The following is a 26,085-nucleotide window of genomic DNA, read 5'->3' as shown; positions in this document are numbered from 1 at the left end:
GCATCCGGTGAAATCAGGTCCGATGCAATCGGATGCAAACAAAATCAAACTTATTTGATTTCATCCGGTCGCCCGGTGTACGGTCAGATCGGTCCGAAGTTTCACCGCGCACATCTGCACGATGGCCCGAAGATCTTGTGGAACGGTACAATCGGTAAGGTGCGGGCCAGGCATTAGGTCCATAAGTCATGCAGTGTGCAAGTCCAGTCATTCCAGGCCTGGTTTAGGTCAGGTCGAGTCAGGTTAAGTCATGATACATCGTGCATGTCACGTCCAGTCACGTAAAGTCACCTCTGTCCCTTCAAGTCACTTTATTGTACGTCACGGTCGAGTCACGTCACGGTCACGTCAAGTACCGTCACGTCAAGCCACATCGAGTCACGTCACGTCACGTCGAGTCTCCGTGAAATCAAGTCAGCTTGCGTGATATCACGCCGCACCCCACGTCCCGTCAACAACGACGGACGTGAACCGACCAAAAACCATGTCCTTCCGAAGCCTTTCTTTGCTAGATCACATAGCGCCCTCTATCACGTCGTGAGGAATCAATGTTTTCCCAGATCCCTGATAACTTTCGAAACGCTCGTACATTTCGAGTGCATATCGTTTACAAGGTAAAACAATGCAGGTTCGCCAGTTCCCTTTCTACATGGAATTTCCTTTTGTCTTCAAAACGTTGAAAAGTACAGTCATTCAATCGCTTTTTGTTTCACTTTCGAAGCAGTGAGTGTCCTTATCAGAATGCGTGTGTAAACTAAATCACTTCCTTGTTTGCCTCGAGCAAATACGAAGCACGCAGAAAAAGAAGACTTTGGGATCTTCGTTTGTCTTGTTGACATCTCCATGATGAAGTTATTTGTGGTAATTTTGCTCTGTCTGTGCTTCTGGATGAGCAGCATTGGTAAGTCGATTAATCAGCGTGATTTTAAATAATATTTTAACTGCCAGGTTGTCAAAGACAATCGACCCAAATTATTTGTTGTGTGAATGACTTTCATATTGTAATTACTACATCACCAGAATGCCCAATAATCATGAAGTTACGTGTTGCTGTTCCACACATAAATCTTAAGTTAAATTGAACTGGATAATACAAGGTGAGGTTTTTGTACGGTTATTTTAGGAGTACTCTGCCCATTTCTGTTCATAAGTCTGTTGAATTTTATTTTTAAATAATTTCATTAAATGTTTGAAGTTTGTTTGTTTGTTCAGTGTGTTCCTGAAAAAGCAGGCCCAGACAAATCAGCGGCCATATCTAAGCAAATATTCATGTGAGACTAAAAGTTTTTTTCTTCACGCTGTCGAAAAAACATTGAAGATGACTATGACAGTTATGACTAGAAAATTAAGAGCTCCATAAAATCAAAATTTATACTCTTTGTGGCATTAGTGGAGAGAGGAAGACCACGAACCTGTAACCACGAACACATTTCAGATGCGAACAAGAACATACTTCATATATTCAAGGGGTAATGTTTAATTTACCAGAAACAGATTTAATTTATGAACATGACAAATATATGTGTTGTGAAATAAACACATAGTTTCTTCTTGTTTGCAAGTTGCATAGTTACTTCTTGTTTGCAAGCACCTTGTCAATCCTTAAAGGTGCTACTTAATGGGTCTTATATTTCTCATATTGAGGGCCTCCATGGAAAGCAGTGCCCTGCACTGATCGGAGCTACCCTCACTAAAGATGACGTAAATAAAAACTGCATGTGAAAAGTGTTCGTGTGAGATATAGGTTCGTGTTCTCTCTCTCCAATAATTTACTAGAACCAGCTAATGCTGCAAACAGTGTAAATTTTGATTTTATGGAGCTCTTACGTTTCTAGTCATGTTTTTTTAAGTTTTAAACAATTCAAGATATTTTTTTTCTCAGGCAATAAACAAACAAAACTGCATAAGAACACACACACAAAATAGTTTCACACGAAAATTTGTTTAGCTATGACCGCTGATGTGTCAAGGCCCACAATTTTTCTGGAACACACTGTCAATAAGTTAATATAATGATTAATACAAGATATAAACAAAAATTAAGTGACTTGTTTCCGAAAGCAAGCCTTGAAACACAATACTGATGTTACCAGAAACATCTTAAAACAACAAATACAAATTTGTGAAAATTCAATTTTGTGAAAGTGAAAAGTGATATAATTCACATTGGGCCATAGGTGCCGTAGTGAACATTGGTATAATAATGATTATAGATATGCGTTGATAACAATCGATCAGAAAGATTTCCTTTTAGAACTACGCAATTTTCTTTTATATGCATAAAATGCATACATAAATAAACAATAAATGAAAAGGGTTGTGGGTTTATTCGGTATCGAAAAGTGTCAAACAGTAAACAGCAGTGTTTCCCATCAAAACAAACTTTTGATTTACCTATGAAGGGATCTGCAGTATGAAACGGAACATCTTAGTTGGTCAAGGGTCAATCAATGCAGTTGGTCAAGGGTCAATCAATGCAATCACATGATACTATTTCAGTTTCACCCAGCAGGATTCGAGAAATGAAAATACTTCTGTGTAGCAAGCTACAGCTAATACATTTTTTTTATATTGTAATGGGAGCTGACATGTGTGTAGGCCTAATTTACATAACCAACGCTCATCCTGACTTTTGTTTTATCTAAAGACAGATTTGATACATTAGTTCTGTCCATTAGCTAGAAACTTTAGTTCGTAGGTGAGAAGATCATTGTGTTAACTTTGCAAAAACTTTCAGTGCAAACCTTGCACCGAGTCTTTATTCCGTCCTTCCAGATTTGAAAGCCATGGTAGGAATCTACGGAATTCTAAGAGCATTACTACTCTTTGGACAAAAACTCATTGTTTTAATAATAGCCCCATCCCTTCCTACATCAACGTTTTAAATTCTCAGTAATACTGGCCAATTTAACCTGTGTAGTATGTTTCAGAGTGATTTCACCGAGTAATTCATTGTCGCTAGATTTTCTGTTGCCAATTTTTATAAAGTGTTGTTTACATTTTAACTTTAATGTTGAAGTTAATATGTCAGATTGTGCCCATTTTTAAATGTATTACTGTCCTTTGCTTGTTGATATTTTATTTTGTAACCATGTATTTCAGCCGCAAGGCTGCAAGACATTGGATTTTTAATTAAGTAGAATAATGATAATAATAATAACAGCTATAGATCAGGAAATGTTAATTGTTTAATGGTGCATACTGACTATTGATGTTTTCTAACAAAATGTTTTAAAAGTGTGCTGTTTATGAGCATAAAAACATTCCAGTCAATTGATTTACGATGTGGAAAAATTGTGGAATAATCTGTGGTGGTAACGTTATGGAAAATGAAAAAAAAAATCCGCTTTCGTCTTTCGCACAGCGTGTTGATACATGGATCAGTGTTGTAGTCACCAACAACCAATATGACTTGAGTGGAATCCGAGTCACGAAACATTTGACTCGAGTCTGACTCGAGTCCGAGTCCTGGGCTCGATTCCTACAACACTGACATGCATCATAGATAGATTTGGTTTATTGCTAGTTATATACAAATGTATATAATAGAAAGTGTAGTGGTTTTCGTGCACAAAAACATTAAAATACATTAAAACTTTATATTACAAACATTAAACTAACACATAATTAAACTAATTCCCCCTTAAAATATTCTCTCAAAAAACAAACAAAAGTCATTAACAAGACAAAATAATTATTACGCAGTTAGGTTACTTTATTCCATTAAGTCCCCTGATCCCCTGAAGAAAAAAAGAAAGATGCATAATGAAATAAAACAAGCAGCAGCAAAGCAGTAAAATAGATAGCCAGTCTCATTCACAAGTGACAGTCAGTCAGTCAGTCAGTGAGTCTGTTGGTTGGTCGGTCGGTCATTCGGTCACTCGGACACTTAGACATTAAGTCATACGTAGGTCAGTCGGTCATTCCGTCAGTGACTCACTCAGTCAGTCATTGTGGTACGAAGAGGAATATAGGCTGGGTTCAATGGGTCCGGTATATATATAGGCGCAGGTGCAACGTTTTATAATTACTATTTCTTTTTCATCATTTAATGATCAAAAACCTGTGATTGTGGTCTATGCACGCAAGCTCTTAATGTCTGCCTCTGAATGTTCTTTCTGAATTTTTGTTTTTCGTTGATCAACATTACTCCTCCAACTCCGCATTCTGCTTTGTCAGTGAACTCACTTCAAAAGGGCCTCTCTTATTTCAGCCTCAGCACAGCCAGTACAGAAAACTGTTTTTGTTGGTGTTCCTGTCAACTTTACCTGTCAGCAATCCGAGAGTGACCACCCTACATTTGTGTGGTATCTGGACCGCGAAGCTATTCGTGTCCACCAGTCGTGGTATATGCCGTACCCACCAGTGGCTATTGGTCCAACTGGGTCAAGAGTCAAGTCCAGTGTAGTCCAGATCAGCCCTCAAAAAAGCTTCAATGGCTCTTTGCTTGCCTGTAGAATTATTGTCAATGGGAAGCACAGAGACGAAGAGTGGATGCTTACAGTCATTGGTGAGTCTGTCAAACTTTGCCAAACAATCAACTATGTCAGGACCAAAAAAAAAAAAAAAAAAAAACCTTTAGACCCTGACACTAAAAATCACGGGTAACATTTCACTGGAATCCGGATTGTGTTGGCCTGATCCTTTTTCTGGGACATAAAGCCATTTTTTTCTAAATTTAAGTACCAGAAAAAAATTGTCATTTTGATCCGAAAAGTGAGATTTTGGCCTGGAATTGTGCAATTTTGGCCCTAAAATGTTCATTTTGATCGGGAAATTATCGTTTGTGTACTCGAGAGTCAACTCAAAAAGGTGTCATTTTGACCCGGAAAATTGTCATTTGACCTGGATACCATCGTTTGCACGTGAGAGACAACCTGGAAAAGTGTTATTTTGATTATGAAAAAAGTCTCAAATGACCCGGCAAATAACAAGTTTTTTTTGTGCACGTGAGAGTCAATTTGAAAAAGTGTCGTTTTGACCCGGAAAGGGTCAGTTCAATTTCAATCCGGACTCCGGGTTAACTTCTAATCCGGATTATTTTTTAGCGTATGTAGTCTTATCATGACCCAGGTTATTCTGAAATTTAGGACCGAGGACTTGAAACAGAGGTTTACCTGAGATAACAATAACCCCGATGACCTGAGTCCTTAGAAGATTTCGTGTATAATCTCACAAATATGTGAAGAATAAGTCCAAACTGTAGGAAGCATCTATACAGGTCCTGAAAAGTAAAGTAAGAGAAGATTTGCAAAGTATGCATGTTTGCCATTTAAAACTAATGAATGAGTCACTTACTGCATGTCTTCTACGCGAATCGTGTTGTTTTCTCCTCAACCCTTAGAAGCAAGATCGCCCTCTATCAACGAATCTGAATGTAGTCAGCCGGTCATTGAGGGCAGAAATTGCACTTTGACATGCAGAGTAAACGACAACACCGACTTGGCATGGTACATCGATGACAAAAGACAACAAGATGGCGTCACTTCGACATCATCTACAAGCGGAGCAACCAGTGTTTTGTATTTTATAACGAGTAGATGGCATCACCGTCGCATTGTGAGATGCAAGTCAATATATCCTGATCTCACAGAGACTCCACAACAGCAGATAATACTGAATGTTTTATGTAAGTAAACATGCTACACAGTAGACCACAAATGTCGCAACTTTCGGTGACGACATCTTTCGGTGACGACAAAACCTGAATTTTCATGCATCATTTGGCCTCGTGGTCTAGAACATTGATTCGTGGTCTGCAGGTCATTCTGCATGCAGGTTGTGGGTTCAAGTCCAGCCTATGGGAATACTTTGGGTGTTCTCCTGGATAAGGCACTTTGTTACTCATTGTTTCTCTCAACCCAGGAGTGAATGGTTACCTGTGAGGGAAGATTATGGTTATTGTTATTGATTTAAGCTGTTTGGCGCCGAAATGGCAGCATCAAGCTATATGCTCCCAATGAGCTAATATCGTCTTCAAAATATTTGATTTGCTCAATGATTAGGGTAATAATGATGTGGCGGCTTGAGCACAAATACCAGTGCGATTACAAATTCAAATTTGTATTTTATATTGATCAGCTATATTTCTTTCGTCTACACTCTAAACAAATAACCACTGTCTGCAAACAAGTCAATTGTTTTTGTTTTTGTTTTTAATGAAATTGTTTGTTTTGATTGTGTTGATTTTTTTTGACAAAACACAATTGCGAGTGCAAGTTCTGCGTTCGTATTAATTAATGTCACGGATGAAAATGCTATGCACTAAAATACTTTAGTAATGCGACAAAATGTTTACACTTACTCAGCTGGCCTTGACTTGAATTTGTGGAGAACTATACCCTGTCCGGATCATGTCATAATGAAGTGTGGTCCAATTAATAACAAGCAACGGTGACACTGACCTCATTCGGAAACTCTCTTTTTCTGTCCACATTTGTTTTTAAAGATCCACCAACCCTAGTCTCCGGAAAATCTACGAACCAGCAGAACACAACACTTTGGTGCGAAGCCGACTCCAACCCGCCTTCCAAAGTCATTTGGTTCGACCCACAGGGCACCCAAATACCTACAGGCGATCGCATCCACACAGTTACCTTTCAGAAGGATGGGATCACCCAAGGGTATGGCAACGTAACACGGAGCGAACTGACACTGGACAAGACCAATGCAAGCAACGGGGGTGCTTATAAGTGCAAAGCGTTGAACGAGTTCGGCATGGTGGAGGCTTCGATCGAATTGTTTGAGTCGAATGGAAAACGTAAGTATTCAAATCTAAGGGGAGAAACACACTTGTTTTATAGAGCAGGAGGCTTAGCTGAGGTTTTCATTCAATCGCTGATTAGTTTTGCGTCGAAAACGACCCGCCTGGATACCAGGGGCAATATTCATGAAACCTTACTAAGCCTAGTTGTTTACTAAAAGGGCATGTAGTTGTTTACTTAGCCTAGTTGGTAACTAATATTCATGAAACATTACTGGCGATAGTTAAATTTTAAGTTTCTTACTATAGTTGTCAGACTTGGCTCGTTAGGTGGTTTTCCCTCTCCGGTTGCCTTCTTGGACTTAATTCTTATTCTTGACAGGCCTTCTCTTGACTCAATTTTTAATTTGGATAATCTAATTTTTTAAATATCCAATGATCTTTCATCCTGTGAAAATCTTGAACGTTGTTGGATATGAGTATAGCTGCCCATGCATCTTTCTTTTTCCTTGTTTGTGTTTGCATCCTTATCACATCACATTTCATATACATGCCTACTCAACCAAAAAGTACCCAATTCTAGGTACTCACGTTTACAACTAAATTCTCCTAGTATGTAACTAGTTAGCAAGGTTCTTGGTAAGGTTTCATGAATAACAATTTAGCTGTCAACTCCATAGTAGACCACTAGGCATTTAAGTAGACTACTAAGGCTAAGTTGGCTGCTAAGTTAGTAAGGTTTCATGAATATGGCCCCTGCTCCCGATCCAAGCTTTGGTCAGGCTGAACGTCTGCGTACTAGGTGGGGGAAGACCAGCTCCTTTCTGCAGAAGATCAGAGCCGTAGACTCCAGCACCAGTCGTTGCGGCTCCCCTCTGACTGTCGACGTTTCCCTGCCCGATCGCCAAGCCACCACGTGGTCGATACGGGCTGATTGAGCCGGACGAACTTACTTTGCAGTAGTTAACTTCAACAGGTGTTTCTGTTCGATTAGTATATAGAGGCTTAAACGAACGACCCTGCGTCAGTGCCAAAGCGCTGTGAAAAGTCAACTGTAGCTTATACGACACCATCGAGTCCGTCAGGATTATCGAGATTGTTGACACTATAGTCCATGTAAAAGTGGTCAAGCGCCTTTGATGTAGATGAGTTATTTCAAAACATTTTCAAACTTTTATTCACTCCAGAGCTCATCTTAAACACAACATATTACCCAAGTTCAATAATACATTTTTTTTTTGTTTTCCCAGAATTGTTCTTCATGATCGGCATACCGCTGTTAATTGTCAGTATTGGTTGCACATGGCTAACCATAGCGGCCATCTGTTACACACGCAAAAAGCAAAGCAAGGGGGAAAAGGAAGGTAAGCAAGCAATATTTTTTTGTTACACTTTTAAAACAAATGGTGGCAGCAAACATACAGGGGTCAAAGAGCACAGCACACAGCACATGCGCATGACTGCCCGTCAACGAAGTTTTCAAGGTCGGCCATTGTGTGCAAATCAAATCTTATTTTGTCTCTAAACTAATGAAAATTGGTTATCAACCAATTTGTCGTGTAAACAAAACTGCAAATGACTCAATTTACAAGACGGACCATTTTTCAACTGACATTTTGCCGTAAGTAATGTGCCGAGAAACGCTGTCTTCGTATTAGCTACTTGGGTTGAATGGGCTGTGCGTTTATTTCGTTTGGTTAGCAGAAGATGGAGAGGACCCTACCTATTCCACCACCAACCCGGAAGGATCACATGGTCTCACCAGATGGCTTTCTTCTGTGTCATCAAGAACCTCCAAGGTTCGCTTTTACTTCAAGTTCGAAATACTTCACTGTTTAAAGCATTTTATTGTTACATGATCATGGAACACTTGTGTTGAGTTGGTTGTAGCCGAATATAAAGGTTCGTTATGTCAATTTAAGACTTTATTTCCTTTAAGTTTTCTTTGGCTCACAATTCCAATTTAATCAGTGAATAGTTTTAAAGTGAAGTAATTATTGAAAGGGTGAAAGAACGAGGAGACAAATTATTATACATGTATTTTGATAGGCCTTAAGAAGCTGCAAAGTCAAATACAAATAAAAAAAAATGGAAGAAATTAAAGTGGACTACCATGCTACGAAGGCAGCAGAACGATTAATCAAGGCCCGCTCGCTGTACATGTGGGCTACACGTGAACTTCTCGAGTGTCAAGAGCTAGACGCACGCATCATATGCAAATACACGCATGTCGGACATTAATCACGGACGTGATTGGTCAAAACGTCATTGGGTGGGGCTTTTTAGCGGATTAGTCTTTTCATGGCCATTTTGTATGAGGGATATTGGTGTGATACACGTTATTGTTATTTATTTAATAGGTTGAACGTCCAAGTCAACCCAAGGAATCGCGGGATATTTCAAGGCGACCACGCCTTAGCCTCCCACGTGTTTACTAGTCATGTGCGACTGGATGTGCTGGTATCAACAATACGATCCAACGGCGCTGGAGACAGCTGATTTCTTTGTTTTCTCATCTAAATAAAGTAGTCAACAGCTACTTGGATACGGTCGTTGTAACGAGCTACAGATATTTAAACCCATGTATAGAGGGCGTCCTTTAGTTATATTGGCTCATACATTGGGAGTCCGTTCGATTACTTCCCGCAACTTACTCGCGCCTGGCTCCTCGCGTGATGACAGACATGCGCAGTGGAGCTAAGTCAACGAACGGTTTCGGGTAACGGTTCGTTTGCAAGAACAGGAAAGTTTAACTTTGACTTGACACTGATGAGGCGCCCGCCGGACGTCACGTTGGCAGCCATGTTTATTGCATGGCCTTATGGGATACTTACCTAAGTAACCGGCTCGGCGAGTCGGTTACTTGGGCCAGGCTCGAGTAAGCGCGAGAAGTGACGTGAGAGGTAAATCGAACGCTGTCACATGTGCACGAGTAAGCGCGGGGGAAGTAATCGAACGCACTCAACGTGTGTGTGGTTGTGGGTTAATTACTACACCATCCATTATCCAATATAATTATGGCGCTTCCCACAACCTCGTTTCATCCATATCTGACAGGTGTTGTAAATTATCCTTTAAACTTATCTAAAGTGAAGTGATAGTTGTAAAGCGGAAAGGGTTCCTACAGAACAGCTTATTAATTAATTTGTTGTGAGTAATGTATGATACGAATACAGTCATGGCATCCCGTATACACTCTTGGGGTTTTATGTATTGTGCAAAACAGGCAATGTTCGCCTAAATGTAATGGTGTCGTTTTTCGCAGCATGTCCTATATAAGCCCGGCTCATACTCGGCGCGAAAGCAAAAGCGAACGCGAGTTCGTGACGTCATGGCAAGTATTTGCGCTGGGAATTCGTAAATGTTGAACATATTTCAACTCGGGCGAATTTCGCAGCAAATGTTTCATAACGTCAAATTCGCTTCGCATTCGCTTTCGCGCCAAGTATGAACCGGGCTTCATACTTCATACTAATGCAAATGCGATGCGAATTTGACGTCACGAAGCATTCGCTGCGAAATTCGCCAGAGTTGAAATGTGTTCAACTTTTGCGAATTCGCAGCGCGAAAAATCGCCTTGGCGACACAAATTCGCGTTCGTGTTCGCTTAAGCGCCGAGTATGAACCGGGCTTCACACGCAATTCGAATCACATTTATGCATAGTAAAAATAACTATCGTGGTATTATTTAGAGATGCCACTTTTCGGCTTTTAACCTAAATTCATTTTTTCCCCACCAAACTAAATAAATAAGCCTGGATCTAGTCTGAAACATGCAGAAAACACATTTTTGAGAGGGGTAAGGGTAGTTTCAGGGTTATGTTTTTAGTAGTGATGCAGGATTATTGGTGACATCTCTGGTTATTGCATGTTATGCTTGATATACATTATATAAGCTTAGTTATGAATGAAATGTATAGAACCATTATACTTTTAGATCAATATTGAATCGGAGTGTACAACAGAGCGTATCCCCTCCCTCGTTTCTACAACCGTCAAAAAGTGTAATTTTTTGTAAAAACTAAATTATACTGTTATAAAATAAATTGTAGATTTAGTGTTAAGATATTATAAAAAACAAATATTATTATTATACAGTTAAAATATTCTTGCTTTATTAATTTAGTAATGTAGGGGGAGAGGTTGTCCCTATTAGGGGTACTTAGCATAATTATGCCCTTATTTGCATGTGACCCCAACAGAGTGCTGAGTTTATTTATCCGCTGGTGACTTAGTGCCCAAATAATCTTAACATTCTATTATTATATTCACATAGCAATTGCTTTTTGATCGCTTCTGAAAATGGATCAAAGAATATATATAGTTTAATAGGGTATAATGAACTTAATCATCGAACTTATCGAACTTATCGAAGTTCGAAGTTATCGAACTGGGCGTGGTTACATTAAGACCCATTTCCGAAGGCTTTGGATCTTGTCGCTATGTGTTTCCGCTCTACGTGAACATACTTTGGTCGATCTCATGCGGTGGGTCGCCATAAAGCTTCGATATGACTGGCCTCTCGCCGGCCTGCGAATTTTCCTTTCCCAAAATACATCCACATGCATGGTTGTTTAGCACTCTCTATAATACTTTTATGATACGTACGCGCGTATATAATTATTCCCCTCCCCCCAAAACAAATTGCTTTTAGTGCTATAGCGCAGTCGATAGGGTCGTGATTTTGCACCGCGAGGTTGAGGGTTCGATTTTTTTTTCTTATCTGAGGCTTCAGAGGATTTTTTTTAAAGGGAAATAAAGTCCAAATTTCATTACGTTCAAATTCATTTTTTTCCTTCAGATTTTCTCCTTTTTTTTCCTCTCATGTTTTTAGAGAAGTAAAGTCCAAAATGCCAGGGCGTACACCCATAATTTTATGCGGATATTGATTGTAGAAACAATTTACCACCGACCTATCGCTACGCTTTTGAGATGACGGTGAATCATTTGCTAACCCTCGACTATATAACCATATTACGTAGATGCTATTGGTGGGTCTTTGTGAGCATTTCACATTGTTATTTTAAGTTGTGTTCTCGCTTTGTGTCACGGTTTGGTTTCACGTCATTTTATACGCTTTGCTTTCTAAGCTGTGGTTTGTAATTAATTAAATTTTGAGTAATTCATCTGAGATCCCATGCACTGATTTCTGAACGCTTGGGGAAACAATTGTAGAGTTGTTTAAAGGGAAATAATTGTGTAAATTAGAAATAAAAAACGTAGTTCACTACATAGTCAAAGAAATGATTGAAAGACATATACGAAGAATATCTTAGAACCACTCTTGGGATTTTACCCCACTTCTTTAAATGTACCTTAAAACGACATTTTGTACGCTTTGCTTTCTAAGCTGTGGTTTGTAATTAATTACATGTTGAGTAATTCATCTGAGATCCCATGTACTGATTTATGTCAGTAATCTAATAATAAGCGTTTTGTCCAAGTGCATAATCCAACTTAAGTGTAGGATGCACCTAAAGTGTATGATCCAACACACAGTGATAACACTGCACAGAAGTGGGATAACTATACATTAATGTCTATACTTTACATTAATGACTTCACTGTGTACACGTTGGGTAAAATGGGTTGATATGAAGACCAACGTTGGTCAACATGTCAACAGGTTAAACTCTTGGGCAAATTCTTCCCAACTGTTGGAATGTTTTTACCCAAATTGGGCAATTTCAAACCGGTGTTAGGTAAAATTATATTGCCCAACAGTGTTTTACCCATTATTTTTTACAGTGTTCATTTAACAGATTGAGATAATCATCGATTAAAAATTGGAGCTTAAAGCGGTTGCTAGTGGGATGACACGCCCTATTTGTTTCTATGTTGGTAGATAGATACTCGTGTATCTATGTTCGTATTAACTCCTGTTGGCAAGATCGGAATTGTTGGAGAAAGTGCCACCTATAGTCTGATAGTGTCCAGTCCGGTTTCTTTTGAATAGCCCCTCCCCTCCCAACCCTGCCCCTATTCTCAGATGGTGTTAACCACTTGTTTCCCAGGTTTTGGATTTTTGACACCAGGGCAAATTTGATGCCATTCACCAAATTATAGTTAGGATAGCTTTAATCAAACGGTTAGAGTTGGAAAATCTGAATGCCTTCCTGTGATTTGCTTGAAAATACTATATTGTTCAAGAAAATGGTCAATCCATATTTTTATCTTTATACACCTACGGTAATTGCACTGCCGGCGTAGTTCAAAGTTCTTCAACGCCCTCGTTAGTAAGACTTGAATCAAGTCGGCAATTGGCCAGATTTAGTCGCCCGCCAGGTGCGGCCACGCCGACGAAACGGACATAGGGTTATATCGTTCCTTTGAGCAGGAACGATACGTGGGTTTTCGATTCTATTAGGTGCCATGGGCGTCGCCAGGATTTGTTTCTAGAGGGGGCAAAGCACATCCCTCCTCCAAATCTCTGTACATTTTGATCTGTACTAGCGTATTCTCGATTTTTCATTTTTCAAGGAGGGCAGGGACATTTGTCCCCAACACCCATTAAATTAATGACAATGTGACTCCGCGCCTCTCTTTCTTTCCTTTTTTCCTTTTTGTTCTCTCTCTCTCTCTCTTTTGGCTTTTGCAGGGGGGGGGGGGGACTCCATGCGATGCCCATGATAGGTACGTGTTTTTCGATTCCAACGTTGGAACGTTGAAGGCGGGAAATGGCTCCATGCTATTTCTCTGCAGCGCAGGCGGACAAAACACGACTGTCTAACGACTTGTCATCAAGTCTAGTGCCATAGTTCGCGAGTACAATTGCGTGAGCCGTACTGTAGGTTTGTACCATATCACTTCAAAAAAGTACTAGTAAAAATCAGCAATGGAGCATAAACAACAACAACGCACCGAGGACAAAAGGTCAGTCACTCTGTATTTTCTATCTAGATAAAATATGAATTTTTCTTCAGTTTGGTAGCTTCACAAGAATGGCCAACCAAACCGATGTTTCACAATCAATCATGGGAACTGGCTATGTTGCGAAATAGATTGGATCTGAAGGTTGCGTCGTTGTCTGTTAACCTCACCACCCATCGTTCTGTGTTGAACACTACCGGAGCTTGCATTGTAGTCAGGGGCGTCAATCGCTTCTCAAAAGGGGCGAGCGGGACATATACCTTAATCAGAACTAATGCGAGTGCAAAACGCGAAGCCCTTTCGGCGCGGTGGGGTTTGGGGCCCGCTTAAGGGCCCCGCAAAAAGCCCCGCACTTTAACCCTTTTTTAGCAAAAGATAATCATTTGAACATCATTTATCGAGGTTGGAGTCATTGAATCAGCTTTCTGAGCTATAGGCGTGGGGTTCAAATGTGGGGAAAAAATGTGATCCTAGATGCTCTATGTGCGATCTGAGGCAATTTCTGACCACTTTAACCAATATTTTCTAAGCAAAAGATACATTGTAGTACATATATGGCCCTGTAAATGAACACGAGTTCAAAATTCTGGGGGGGGGAGGGGGATTTGATATTGTGTCCCCCTTCCTTCAAAAAGTGTGTGTGTGTGGGGGGGGGGGGGGACATGTCCCCCTGTCCCCCAGGATTGACGCCCATACTTGTAGTGTATAAGATTAATTTGCCGGTACTGTGCTTTTTATCCACTAGAGAATACAATAAAGTACTGGTTGTTTACCTTGTCAGGCTAGCATGCAATTTCAGAATCGAACGAGTTATGCTTGTTTCGGGTTTACAGCTCTGCGCTATATTTATTTCAATAGTTTTGAAAGCAAAGCAACATCATATACCGTATGTTGTGGAAATCTGTTTAACAAATCTTATATCAAGTCATGGAATGGCAGTGTTGCTTTGGGTTGTTGAGATTGCAGTCATTGCTGGCAAGAATACGAGCTATGCCCCCAATATGTTTGTAGGGTTGAACATCTATTATTAAACCACTGAGTTTATATTGCTGTTTCATATTTCCGCTTGTATCACATGATGTTGTTATTTCCTTGTGCATGATATATGCGCCTACACTGCTGCAATGCATTACTGGATAGAATTACAAAAACAGGAAAACCCGTTGAATAGGCAATCTCTTCTTGAAAAAGATATCAACGCTCGAAAAGAAATTCCCGAGTTGCAATCATTTCTCATGACATGTTGAATGTTAGTGTAGTAGAAGATCAGTAGCTTAAATAGCGTACAACATCCAGCTAGAATGAACTCATGGAAAATGGAATGTTTGTGCATTTTTTCCCTCAGAAATTTGCCGGTTTCTGTATCCTCCATTATTTCCCACTGCCTAATCGTGACTCTTCTGGTTTGTAGTCCACGCATCATCAACGGTATGTATACTGCATTGCATTCGCCGTATCAATATGGTTGATCGATAATCAAACGTGCAAACAGGGAGTGGCTGACACGAACGTGTACAGGACTATAGTGTGTCACTTATCCATGCTACTCCACACACACGTTCAAACCACCAGCATGTACATGTATTTGGAATTGAACTTCGTCACGTATAATATTTACTCAACCATGGCGTCTGTGCATAATGAGGGATTTTTGCCTTGAATACAATAGGCGTGAACTTTAAACCTTTGGCAAGCGTATAGATTCTATGGTCCCACAGCAGAATATACGGTCCATAGATCTATACGCGTAAATATACCTATGCTCAATGTTAGATGTAAATATTTCTGCCGTTGGCATTTTTGCATTAAACAATATGTATGACTCATCAACAGGTGATACAAAGCGATCGCTCCGATGTTGATATGCTAATTGTAATGATGAGTTGCTCAGATGGCATGCACTGCATGTACAACACATGGAAGTGAACTAATTCTCCGCAGTCACTGACTCGAGAGAAAAAAATGCCCTGTAGAAAATATTCAATTTAAGGCACTTTCCAAATTGTTCCATGAAGGGTTAAATTGAATTTTGGGTAAATTATAATGAGTTGCCATGGTGTCAATATTGCCCATGAAATGTCAGGGTGTAGCATATGGAATTCGTGCTGCTTACAAACTGAAATTTTATACTTGTAATTCATTGTTTTTGTCGATCACTGGGTGCAGTTCGCAGGATAATACGTAGGGAGCCTTATTTTGAGAATGATGACTCACAGCCTTATTTTGAGGAGGGGGTACTCAGTACCCAGGGTTCAAACAATACGTTGGTTATGGGCAGAACCCAAAATCGAGCCATAGAAAAAATAGAGTATTTTCTCCTATTCTATTTCAGAGCAGGCTGCAGGGCACGTATTTTAGTCCTGACCTATAAAGTGTGTTCACCTCCGCTGCACCACTGATATAATACAGATAAAGAACACAGATGGGGAAAACCAGTTCAATAGACACACATATCAGGCGGGAATATAGAGCCTTTGCTTAAAGGTCTTCACCCGGAAATGTTTTGTTGTTTAAAGTATGATCATTGTTTTTGGAAGCAGTGGCATTGTTCAATGTCTTTCACATATGGTTCATACAACTGCAAAAGTCAGTTCAAGTTCAGTTCGATGCTGCAGTGATTTCCGTTACCGTGTATAGTGCCTCCGATTCCAAACAGTCCTTTTCCGTTTCCAATCCCTAAATTAGTACTTGGGACGTAATTTGACGTCGATGTCAAACTGGATGTGTACTTTTTCGTTGAATTGATCGAATATTGGTATTAAATTTAATTAAAAATGTGTACGTACCACAGTCGTTTAATTTCAACAAACGATAAATGTGTGTTTGCAGTCTGGAATAGGTACGTTCCCAAGGTATCTGATAACAGTTTTTTTCTTCATTTTGAGGAAGATTCCAAACGAATCACAATAAATCAGTAGGTTCTTGTGCTGGGAATCATACCGAGTTTCTTGCGTGCAGGTTTATTCACGTGACCCGTTTCAAACTGTTGATAAAGACCGGCTGGCTGTCATGGTCTTATAAACACTTTTTCAGTTTCACATGATATTTGAACTTCTGTGAAATCCGCTTCAAGTACCGTGTTATTTGTTGAATGTTCACAATCGTCACGTGCACATGCGCAATACTACGAATGAGTCAGTATTTCATAGTCCTAAATTCATACTACACTGGTACAGCTGCGATCTGCGCCTCATCATGTAGTTCAAGTGACTTGCGTACTGCGTATTTACGACTTGTACTTGCGAAAATATCAAACCGTGACATAGCTATAAAAGGGTGTTTCGAAAAAAATGAAGTAAAACTGCTGAACAAATTGTTAGCATTTTGAATTTGTTTGACTCGTTTTGACTTTTGAACCGAAATGTTTGGGTTTGTTGAACGAAGTTATGAATGGGAATGAATATGTGGTTGGCCGGTATTAAACACTATGTTTATGACCTGTTAAAGTCTTGATGCTGATGATGACCCTCGCCTTCGGCTCGGGTAATAATTAGCATCAAGACTCCAACCGGTCCTAAAATAGCGTTTAAATCCGGCTAAGCACACATTTATTCCCTTATTTAATTGCAACATACCTTGTGCATTTTACCGGTGAGGGCGCTCTTTGCAATGAGAATAGTGGCAATAGTTGTTATACGGGGACAATGTGTATTTACTTTGCAGGTGCTGATAGATTCAAAGATGGCGTTTTGGTCACCGATTCGAGGTTCTACCTTCAGCAGGGGAGATCTCAACGCATTTCATGCACCAGCCTCAATGATACCAGCGATGTTGTGGTAGTCTTTTGGTACAAGCTCCCCCAAGTTCCCGATGGAGACTTCGAGCCTGACCTGCTGGTTCGATTCACCCTGGATCTCCACGGCGGGAACTATAGCGCGGGGCCTCGGTATCAGCTGGCGCCGGACATGAGCCTCATTATCAAATCGGTGGTTGGTGAGGACGCAGGGAGGTACCAGTGTCAGAAGGTGTCGTCGACACAAGCTGATAACAGGGAGAACGAAGTTGAAGTTGTCGTGTTAGGTAAGAAAGCTGGACAGTTCTCACCCTCTAAACAACTGACATAAACTTTTTACTGGTGGTGTTTTTTGTTTCCTTTTGTTTGTTTAAATTATTGAGGGTTTTGGCAGAAGTCCTTGGCCGTGAGGTTGTTGTTGTTGCTGCTGTTTTTGTTGTTGTTGTTGTTGTTGCTGCTGCTGCTGTTGTTTGAACATCAGATAAGATTTGAAGGTTTGCATGGTGTGGTGTTGCTGCTGCTGTTGCTGTTTTTGTTGTTGTTGCTGCTGCTGCTGCTGCTGTTGCTGCTGTTGCTGCTGTTGCTGTTGTTCTTATTGTTGCTGCTGCTGTTGTTGCTGCTGTTGCTGTTGTTGTTGTTGTTGTTGTTGTTGTTGTTGTTGTTGTTGTTGTTGTTGTTGCTGCTGCTGCTGCTGCTGCTGATGTTGCATTTTCTGCTGCTTGAAGGTTGGAAAAGATATGAATGCTTGCATGGTGCAGTGAACAATAACAGTTGGTTTACGGTTAAGTCATATGGCAAATTATTTTGGGACTTTGTGTCTTAGGTTTTGAAAAGAACCGGGAAACTCTACGTTACAATGCTCTGCTCGTCATTAGGAGACTGCCACATAGTCCTACCGCAACCTACTGTCATTGATATTGATGTGGCCAGCTTCGCGTGTCGTTGTCGGGTGTAATGATAAAGATATTGTTGGGCTTTTTGTTTTATTGATTTGCTTTCTGCTTAACCCTATTTTAATATGTACATACTTGTACGTCATGCGGTTTTGTAATTGCCATTCGCCAATGGTGCTAGCAAAAGGTGTAAATAATTATTTAACCTGCAATAGTTGATACTTTGACGTATTAAGGCTGTCAAGAAATAGTCTTGATCCAAAACAGGATTTGTTCTTTGTTCGCCCACAGATGAAGAATTTCCAGCTGCAAGGGGTGTAGTCAGGGAGGGAAGAAACATCACGATAAAACGAAACCAACAAGAATTCGAAATATCGTGCCCTATCGAAGAAGTATCGAACCTTCGCCAGCCAACTGTGTACTGGTCGACGGAAACGAGTGGGCTGGATGAACCAACGGAGATTGTCGCACAGATGTTTTCTGACGAAGAGACCTACACTACCAATGACTACAGGTTTGCTTCCAGTAATAACTTGATCCTGCCGGCGGTAAATTCGGAAAATTCTGTGGGACTCTGGTGCCACGTGTCGTCATCTCTGGATCATTTGTTCCTTCAGAGTGCGAGGGTTTCTGTGAACATCCAAGGTGAGTGGTTGCACAGAAGTTAGTCTTGTTCCAAAACTGGATTTTTGATTTTTCTTACCCTTTACATCCGGTCCGTGACAGCTAGGTGGGTCTCTGTCAGTAAGTGACTTTTATCCATTCTTGGCAAGATATCGCACACGCGCTGTATTCAAGTGTGTGCGCGCACGCGCGCAAGATGTGCCAGGAATTTTCTGGGATGCGCTGCCACTATTGCCAAGGCTGGATTTGATTCGTCTTGTTGATAGAGTCCTCCACCGCCGCGGCAACCGAACCGTGTTTGTCACGGGTCTGGCTGCAGGGTAGGGACATTTAAATCAAAATGCCGTCTTTAAACAAGACTACACAGAAGTACGATTCCTTAACCGAATGTTGCATTGTGTGTGTGATACATAGTATACGCAGCACCAATATACAAATGATGTTTCTCAAACGTCCACAGAATGCAATGCACTCGTGGAACTCGAGCGGCAGGATTCACGACTAGCACCCAACAGCTCGATTTTTGAGAGTCTTAATGTTGACAGTCAGTCGGGGAGTCAGTCAGTCAGTCAGTCAGTCAGTCAGTCGGGGAGTCAGTCAGTCGGGGGGGAGTCGGGGAGTCGGTCAGTCAGTCGGTCAGTCAGTCAATCGGTCAGTCGGTCAGTCAGTCAGTCGGTCAGTCGGTCGGTCGGTCGGTCGGTCGGTCGGTCGGTCGGTCGGTCGGTCGGTCGGTCGGTCGGTCGGTCGGTCGGTCGGTCGGTCGGTCGGTCCGTAGGTCGGTCTGTCTAGTCAGTCAGTCAGTCAGTCAGTCAGTCAGTCGGCCAGTTGGGAGCAAAGAACAATACAGGATGGCTCCTTTTGGAACAGCTCACGCAGGTTTTATCAGCTTAAAATGTTATATCTTGTAAACGTTCCTGCCTTTTGTATTGAAATGTTTAATTTACCTTTACAGATGAGAGTTACGTGGGGCTAATCGTCGGTGTTTTAGTGGCCGTCACCGTGGTCTTGATAATTCTCGTTTTCCTGGTGTGCTGGAAGCGTGATAGAGTAAAAAGAACATTCTTTAAAGAAGATGTTCACCTTCAGGGACCATCGATTTCATCCGGTGAGTAGGAATCCCAACCCTTCAAAATGGTTGGTTTTGCTTGGGTAGTTTTACTTTTTTTTAATTCATTACTGGTTAACCCACTTAATTGGGAAGCCCAGGAGTCTCCGGTGGGGCCTAATAAAGAGATGGCAACGTGAAAAAGTTACAGTTGGCGAATTTGGAATGGAAGTAAAGCAGAACAATATTTCGAGGACAGAGACTGAAAACCCAATCCACATATATACCAGGACCGGAACCAAACCACAGTCACAGCGGTGGAAGGCGAGGAGCCGCTCTTCCAACCCGAAATCCCCAACAAATTTCTGTTAAAGGGAATAAACAACATTGCTCGCTGCAATTTGTTTGGTAATAAATGAACTGGGAGGTTTTAGCACATATTGTTAAACTGACTTGTTTCACGTTTTGGGCTCTGAGATGCTGGAAAAACCAAGAAAACAAATCATGTTCCTGTAGTCCGGTTCCCTGACCCCATTTAAGATGAAACACAGCAATTTATAGACTTTTGAGAATAGAGAGGTCAGAGAATCATTCTGGCTAGCTTGTTTCCCGCCACAGGTGTGTAAATATGGATAATTTGGCTCAGTTTTTCTAAAAGGCCAGTTTTTTCCAACGCTGGTCAGCCGACCAGCGTTGGAAAATTTCAACTGTTCTTGTAAATGTCAGCACACCAGGAGTCACGATGTTACAGGATGCTTTAGTCTGTCATTCCTTACAATCCAGTGAGGTATTTTGTGATATTTAATCATTTCGTTTTTGATGTTTGCAAATGTTGTAACTTCCCTTTAAGTTATTAGGATATTGTTTTATTTTATTCGTTTCTGTTTTATACAACGCAGGAAACCAAGACGAATGGACGCTCGAAACCTACTTGGGCCCAAAGGGAAACAACTTTGGAGGTAAATTTTCGTCCCTGAAGAGTGTCGCCAGTTTTAACAAGTCGTTCCTCGCGGTTCTTGATGACAACGGTTTGCATACATTCTCACCTGACCTCACTCGCCTGGATCACGTGACCAAGCTGAAAGCTTCGCCTGAAAACTACGTCACCATGGTTACCCACACTGACGGTCTTCTTCTGCTTTTGGGCGCCAAAAACGGAGACGTCACCAGCGTGAGTTTCAAACCTTTCAGTGAAAAGCTGTTCTGTTCGCTGTCGGAAGAAAAAACTGACCCAGACGAGAAAAACGAAGACTCTGATTCCATCAAAGAACCAAAAGGTACTAGTAGTGAGAGTGCTGCTTTAACCATGGTATCGCACGAGCTCACTGACCTCGCTGTAGATGCAAACGGCGACGTGTATGCAGGAGACAACAGCAACCACACTGTCACCATTTTCACCCCAGGCCAAAAGGGTTGCTCAAAGCGATCCTTCGAGTTAGATTTTCCCCCTAAAATACTAGCTGGGGGCTCGGAGGGAGAGATATTTGCGCATAACGGTGACCATGGAAGCCCGATCAAACGCATAAAGGTCAATGATAAAAACGTAGAAACGGTTTTTCTAGACGTAAAAAACTCGCCTGTAAATCCAGTCAATGTTCTTGTAGACAATTCGCATGTGTTCATCGTCAGTGATACTAAAGTCAACGGGCAGATGGAGATCCTGCAGTATGACAACAAGGGCAATTTCTTGCGGCCGTTTGTCAAACCCTGGCTGGGTATTCAGGGGATGTGCATGTTCGCGTCTGGAGAGAGACTAGCGTTGTTCGATCACTCCATCGTTAGGATATACAGGAAGCAGCTTGCTAAGAACCGCGTGGTATAAGCGACAGAGTAAGCGTGATGGAAGATGGTGATAGACTCAATTCCAGCCACGATTGATGGTCTTGATAACTAAGACTGTTACATGAAATGGCTCTGAGCAAAAAGGTATAAAACGGAATTTGTTTGTGACCCCAAATGATTCAGTAATGAATTCCAGTGGGATTGCGTGCAATCACTGAGGTGGGAATGCAATATAATTAATAAATAAAGCGACAGGGTATAAACAAAAGCTAAACCCAAACCCTTAAAAAGTATTCAATATTTTTTACTTTTAAATCGAGATTTTAAAGTTGGTGATGTTTGTTGTGACGAGAATTCTTGAAATCGCATATTTGGACAGAAGAAACTCATTGTGTTTAATGGTGATATTCTTTGAACGGAAGGGGCAATTTCAGCTTTTTTTTTAAATCTAAAAGTAGTTTATGAATTTGGTTTTCCAGTCATTGTTATGTTTGGTGCTACATTTTTTTTTAAATATGAAATATAATTTTGGGGGTTTGGGTTCCGCTTTTTGTGACTGATCCTGTAGTTTGCTTATTCAAAAAATGGAAATTAAATTTTCTTTTTTTTAGAGAAGTACATGTTTTGCACTCGCCCTGTTTTTCGCTGTAAAACGCAATCACATTTAACGCAAAGTCACATTAAAAACGTTAAATCGAGCAAACAGTGAATAGTCTATGAACACAATTAGAAGTAGTCATTTAACGGTTAACATTTAACAGTTATTTCAAAGAAAATAAATCTATCGGAAAGTACTTTTTTAAGTTTTAAAAAAGTTATTGTAAAGCAAATAATTATACTGGAAAGTGCATTTTAAGTTTCAACTGATGATGTCTTGTATATTGAATAACTTCGTAGAACAATAGTATTTCATGTTTCACTTTGTAACACTTGATTTTAATCAGATGTACATTCTTAAAAAAACAAACGAATGAGATACATCCACTAAAATTCATCATATAATGCTTGAGCTCTATATACACACGGTACAGCGCAGATACAGGAAATTGAACAGGAATTATATTAGCTGAAATTGTCAAATTTGCACTGGCAATCATTTAAAACAATACAAAATACAAAAGGTTTATCGTGACTTGTTCGTATCCAAACATTGTATCCAAATATTGATTTTATGTGTCTTATTATACATGCAATAATGTTTGTACCGACTAATTGAAATGTATTTTATTTTGTTCGTTTGATATTTTGGTAGTGCCACCACATACAGGTGGACCCAGAGAAACGCATACTGCCACAAAAACTATATATTGTTGTTGATGTTTGTTTTTTAGTTTCACAGGGGGCAGTTTGCAGACCAGTATTAACGTTCTAACCATACCCTACTTGTGGGGTGATGTTCCTTTCAGAACATATCATCCCACTATAGCTACAATAAAAAAAACATCATCCCAGAAAAGAATCTTTAGAAAATGGGATAATGGGAACAGAATGCTATCACCCCACTATTCCGTCTGGCTGGGTTGTCCGCACGCCTATGTCGGTCCTTGTTTGCTCCAAACATTATTCGCAAAGAACCCATTTTCATGCAATATGAAACACACTGATTTATTTAGCTTCAACATCAGAATTAAACTTTTTGATGCTCACTCGCAGACTTCAGTCTTTCCTCTGTCACTGTCTAGACAACTTAAAATAGTGTCAACAACGTTTATACGGGGGCCGCCCGATAGTCTATAGGTCCGATAGTTTCTTTAGTCCGAAGGTTCCATAGTCCGAATGCACAGAATTTCCATAAGAGGGGGTTCGTTAGTCCGAAAATGAAATAAGGTTTGTTAATCCGAACATTTGATGCAATGGTCCGAAGGTTCATTAATCCGAACATTTGATGCAATAGTCCGAAGGTTCATTAATCCGAAGGTTCATCAGTCCAAATGTTCATTTGCCCGAAGGTTCGATAGTCCAAATTTAGAAGAAGATTAATCAGTCCGAAGGTTCAATAGTCCGAAACGAAAATAAGGTTCAATAGTCCGAAGGTTTATTTTTCCTATTGTCAATTCGGACTATCGAGCCCTACCGTATTTTCGGACTATCGAACCTTCTTTTCGGACTATCGAACCTTATTGTCGATTCGGACTTTCGAACCCTATCGTCTATTCGGACTATCGGACTTTCGGATTAATTAACCTTGTTCTATTTTCGGACTAATGGGCCCTTTGGACTATCGAACCTTCGGACTAATGACCATTTGGACTCAAGAACCTTCGGACTATCGAACCTTCGGACTATAGGGCTGTAATCGTTAATACAGCGCATGTAACAATTTATACAATGTATAACATGGTCGAACCTTCCCGCTAACTGAATAAAAACTGAACTAAATAAGCAGTATGTTTATATAGAGCCTATATCCGGATCGCACGCTATTAGTCTGACACAAAGAGCTATATGTTCGCGTTCCCTGGAAACAAATAGTCTGAGTATGAATAGTCTGAGTATCACCCCTTATCCACTGAGACAGTCTCCGTTTCATGTCCAATATATGAAAGCATTCAAAATTATGTGATCTTTGGACTCGGACAATCGGAGTCGACTTTACTAAATCGTGAAGTCATTTCATTCCCAAATCAGGACTAACAGTTATTTGATTGATTAATTCGAATGCAGTAATTTTGTAATACAACAACAGCTGAGCACGAATCGCGGAACTTAATACAAAGCACGTGACGCAGCCTTTTTTCGCTTTATCTAGGCTCTTTTTTAATCCTTTTGTCGATTATGCGTCAACAGATTCGCTGATTAATTAATCAAGACCCTGCCTCTTGACCTCCTAGATTTTGACCAATCAGGGCCGCTTTCTATATCGGGTTTCTGTCATTCACCCGTTTCACGTCATGGACAATGTATAAAAAAAAACGTGTCACGCGCTCTGTATATTGTTACGCGATATCGCGCCTGGTTGTTGTTGTATTACAAAAAACTGCATTCGATTTGACTGATCAAACCATTTTGTCCTAATTTAGGAATGAAATGACGTCACGATTTAGTAAAGTCGACTCTGATTGGCTGGCGCGTGGCTTGCATATATCTGCATGTTTAGACATATCTGACGTTATACAGGACTTGGCTCCCTGGATAACGGGTGATACTCGGACTAGTCTATGAAGCAACAACTGGCGAATGACCAAAACCCAACATAGAGAGCGCCCACTGATTGGTCAAAACCTAGAAGTCAATATGTGGTTGTCTTGCATATTTATTCAAGGATTATGCTTAAAAATAACAGGTCTTAGCTTTCGCCACGGTCTATTACATAGACTAGATCATGACTGGATGATTATAAAAGGCTCCAAAAAGTGTCCATTTCAGATGCATCCGGGCACAGCTAGCAATTCTATGACGAAGGCCCCCTTAAATTATTGTGCTAGCTACTGTATATATAATGCGTCACGAGGCAGTACAGTTATGTACAACAGTTCACTGACTTTTTGACCGACCGACCGACCAACCCACCCATCACCCACCAACCCACCGACAGACCCACCCACCGACCCTACGACCGAACGACCGACCGACAAACCGACTGCTTACTCCAAGACTAACTCCAAGACTGACTGTCTGACAGACTGAATGACAGACTCCCCGTGACTTCTGACTTGGCATGGTGGTTGCATAAGTGTATTTTAACTCCGGAAAATTTCGCATCGAATGTTTCGCGACGCGAAGATAAATGCGAATATCCGATCTGACGTCAGGAAACTTGCTGCAGAATTCGCAGGAGTTGATGAAGCGTGTTTTGAATCTTTCCAAATTCGCAGGGGAACCAAAAGTGAGGTGACGTCAGAGATTTGCGTATAGGGTAATTTTAGAACATGACGGGATGCTTTCTAGCTCCAAACACTGTTTTTGTATTATGTAGTTTTGGTCATAATGATGAACGCATTCAGCTATACCGTGTAGCTCTGATTGACAATAAACCCTTTGTGTTGACGTTTACTGCGGGTTCACAATGCTTCCGTGTTTCGCAATAAATCCAGGTTTTCCCCATGGCAAGTGAGCAACACGTTTAGACTCGTCAAAGATCTACCAGTGAAGTCATCCGGGCAATCCTAACTACAGGGCCTGCGTTATTCGTTGCTCTATCTGCCCCAGTGAGTAACGAAGAACTGCTTCAAGTTTAGGCGGGCTATTTTTGGATGCATGACATCATCTCTGATGCTGTTGCACTGTGCAGACGCTGCTCCATCAGCTCACTTCATTTCAGGCATTTCACACCCATGGCCACAGTAGAAAGAAATGTTTCATCATACTCAATAGAACAGTTCACAAATCATTTCTTGGTGAAATTGCAATGTGCTTGTCACCGCACCAGTTAAAATCAGTTGGGCTTTCGTAGACTACATTCCAAACAAAGAGAAACCGTTGGTTTACAATTGGC

At 40.7% G+C, this 26,085-nt stretch overlaps 2 protein-coding genes across 3 annotated transcripts; both read left to right on the top strand.

The window, feature by feature from the left end:
• Positions 1-846: 846 nt before the first annotated feature.
• Positions 847-9,340, top strand: LOC119725721 (cell adhesion molecule 2-like). Its single transcript, XM_038197306.1, has 7 exons — positions 847-901; positions 4,214-4,510; positions 5,345-5,629; positions 6,449-6,760; positions 7,954-8,067; positions 8,405-8,502; positions 9,064-9,340. The coding sequence occupies exons 1-7, from the start codon at positions 847-849 to the stop codon at positions 9,139-9,141; spliced, it is 1,239 nt and encodes a 412-aa protein (XP_038053234.1). The 3' UTR covers positions 9,142-9,340.
• Positions 9,341-13,474: 4,134 nt separating this feature from the next.
• Positions 13,475-22,121, top strand: LOC119736606. Of its 2 annotated transcripts, XM_038210719.1 has the most exons (6): positions 13,475-13,576; positions 14,919-15,001; positions 17,237-17,593; positions 18,491-18,844; positions 19,776-19,928; positions 20,768-22,121. In XM_038210719.1, the coding sequence occupies exons 1-6, from the start codon at positions 13,539-13,541 to the stop codon at positions 21,688-21,690; spliced, it is 1,908 nt and encodes a 635-aa protein (XP_038066647.1). In that variant the 5' UTR covers positions 13,475-13,538; the 3' UTR covers positions 21,691-22,121. The 2 variants fall into 2 exon arrangements, with proteins under 2 accessions (XP_038066647.1, XP_038066582.1); XM_038210654.1 differs by lacking the exon at positions 13,475-13,576 and having other exon boundaries at positions 14,768-15,001.
• The last annotated feature ends 3,964 nt before the right edge of the window (positions 22,122-26,085 follow it).

The sequence above is a fragment of the Patiria miniata genome, unplaced genomic scaffold, assembly GCF_015706575.1.
Source record: "Patiria miniata isolate m_02_andy unplaced genomic scaffold, ASM1570657v1 HiC_scaffold_1, whole genome shotgun sequence".
In the NCBI taxonomy this organism is placed as follows: Eukaryota; Metazoa; Echinodermata; class Asteroidea; order Valvatida; family Asterinidae; genus Patiria; species Patiria miniata.
Note: the sequence above shows the minus strand (reverse complement) of the source record. Positions and strands in the feature narration are given on the sequence as shown.

Coding starts and splice junctions, on each gene's coding strand:
- LOC119725721 (XM_038197306.1), top strand. CDS start 847: ATGAAGTTATTTGTGGTAATTTTGCTCTGTCTGTGCTTCTGGATGAGC. Junction 902..4,213: donor CTTCTGGATGAGCAGCATTG/GTAAGTCGATTA, acceptor CTCTTATTTCAG/CCTCAGCACAGCCAGTACAG. Junction 5,630..6,448: donor GATAATACTGAATGTTTTAT/GTAAGTAAACAT, acceptor TTGTTTTTAAAG/ATCCACCAACCCTAGTCTCC.
- LOC119736606 (XM_038210654.1), top strand. CDS start 14,875: ATGAACTCATGGAAAATGGAATGTTTGTGCATTTTTTCCCTCAGAAAT. Junction 15,002..17,236: donor TAGTCCACGCATCATCAACG/GTATGTATACTG, acceptor TTTACTTTGCAG/GTGCTGATAGATTCAAAGAT. Junction 17,594..18,490: donor AGTTGAAGTTGTCGTGTTAG/GTAAGAAAGCTG, acceptor GTTCGCCCACAG/ATGAAGAATTTCCAGCTGCA.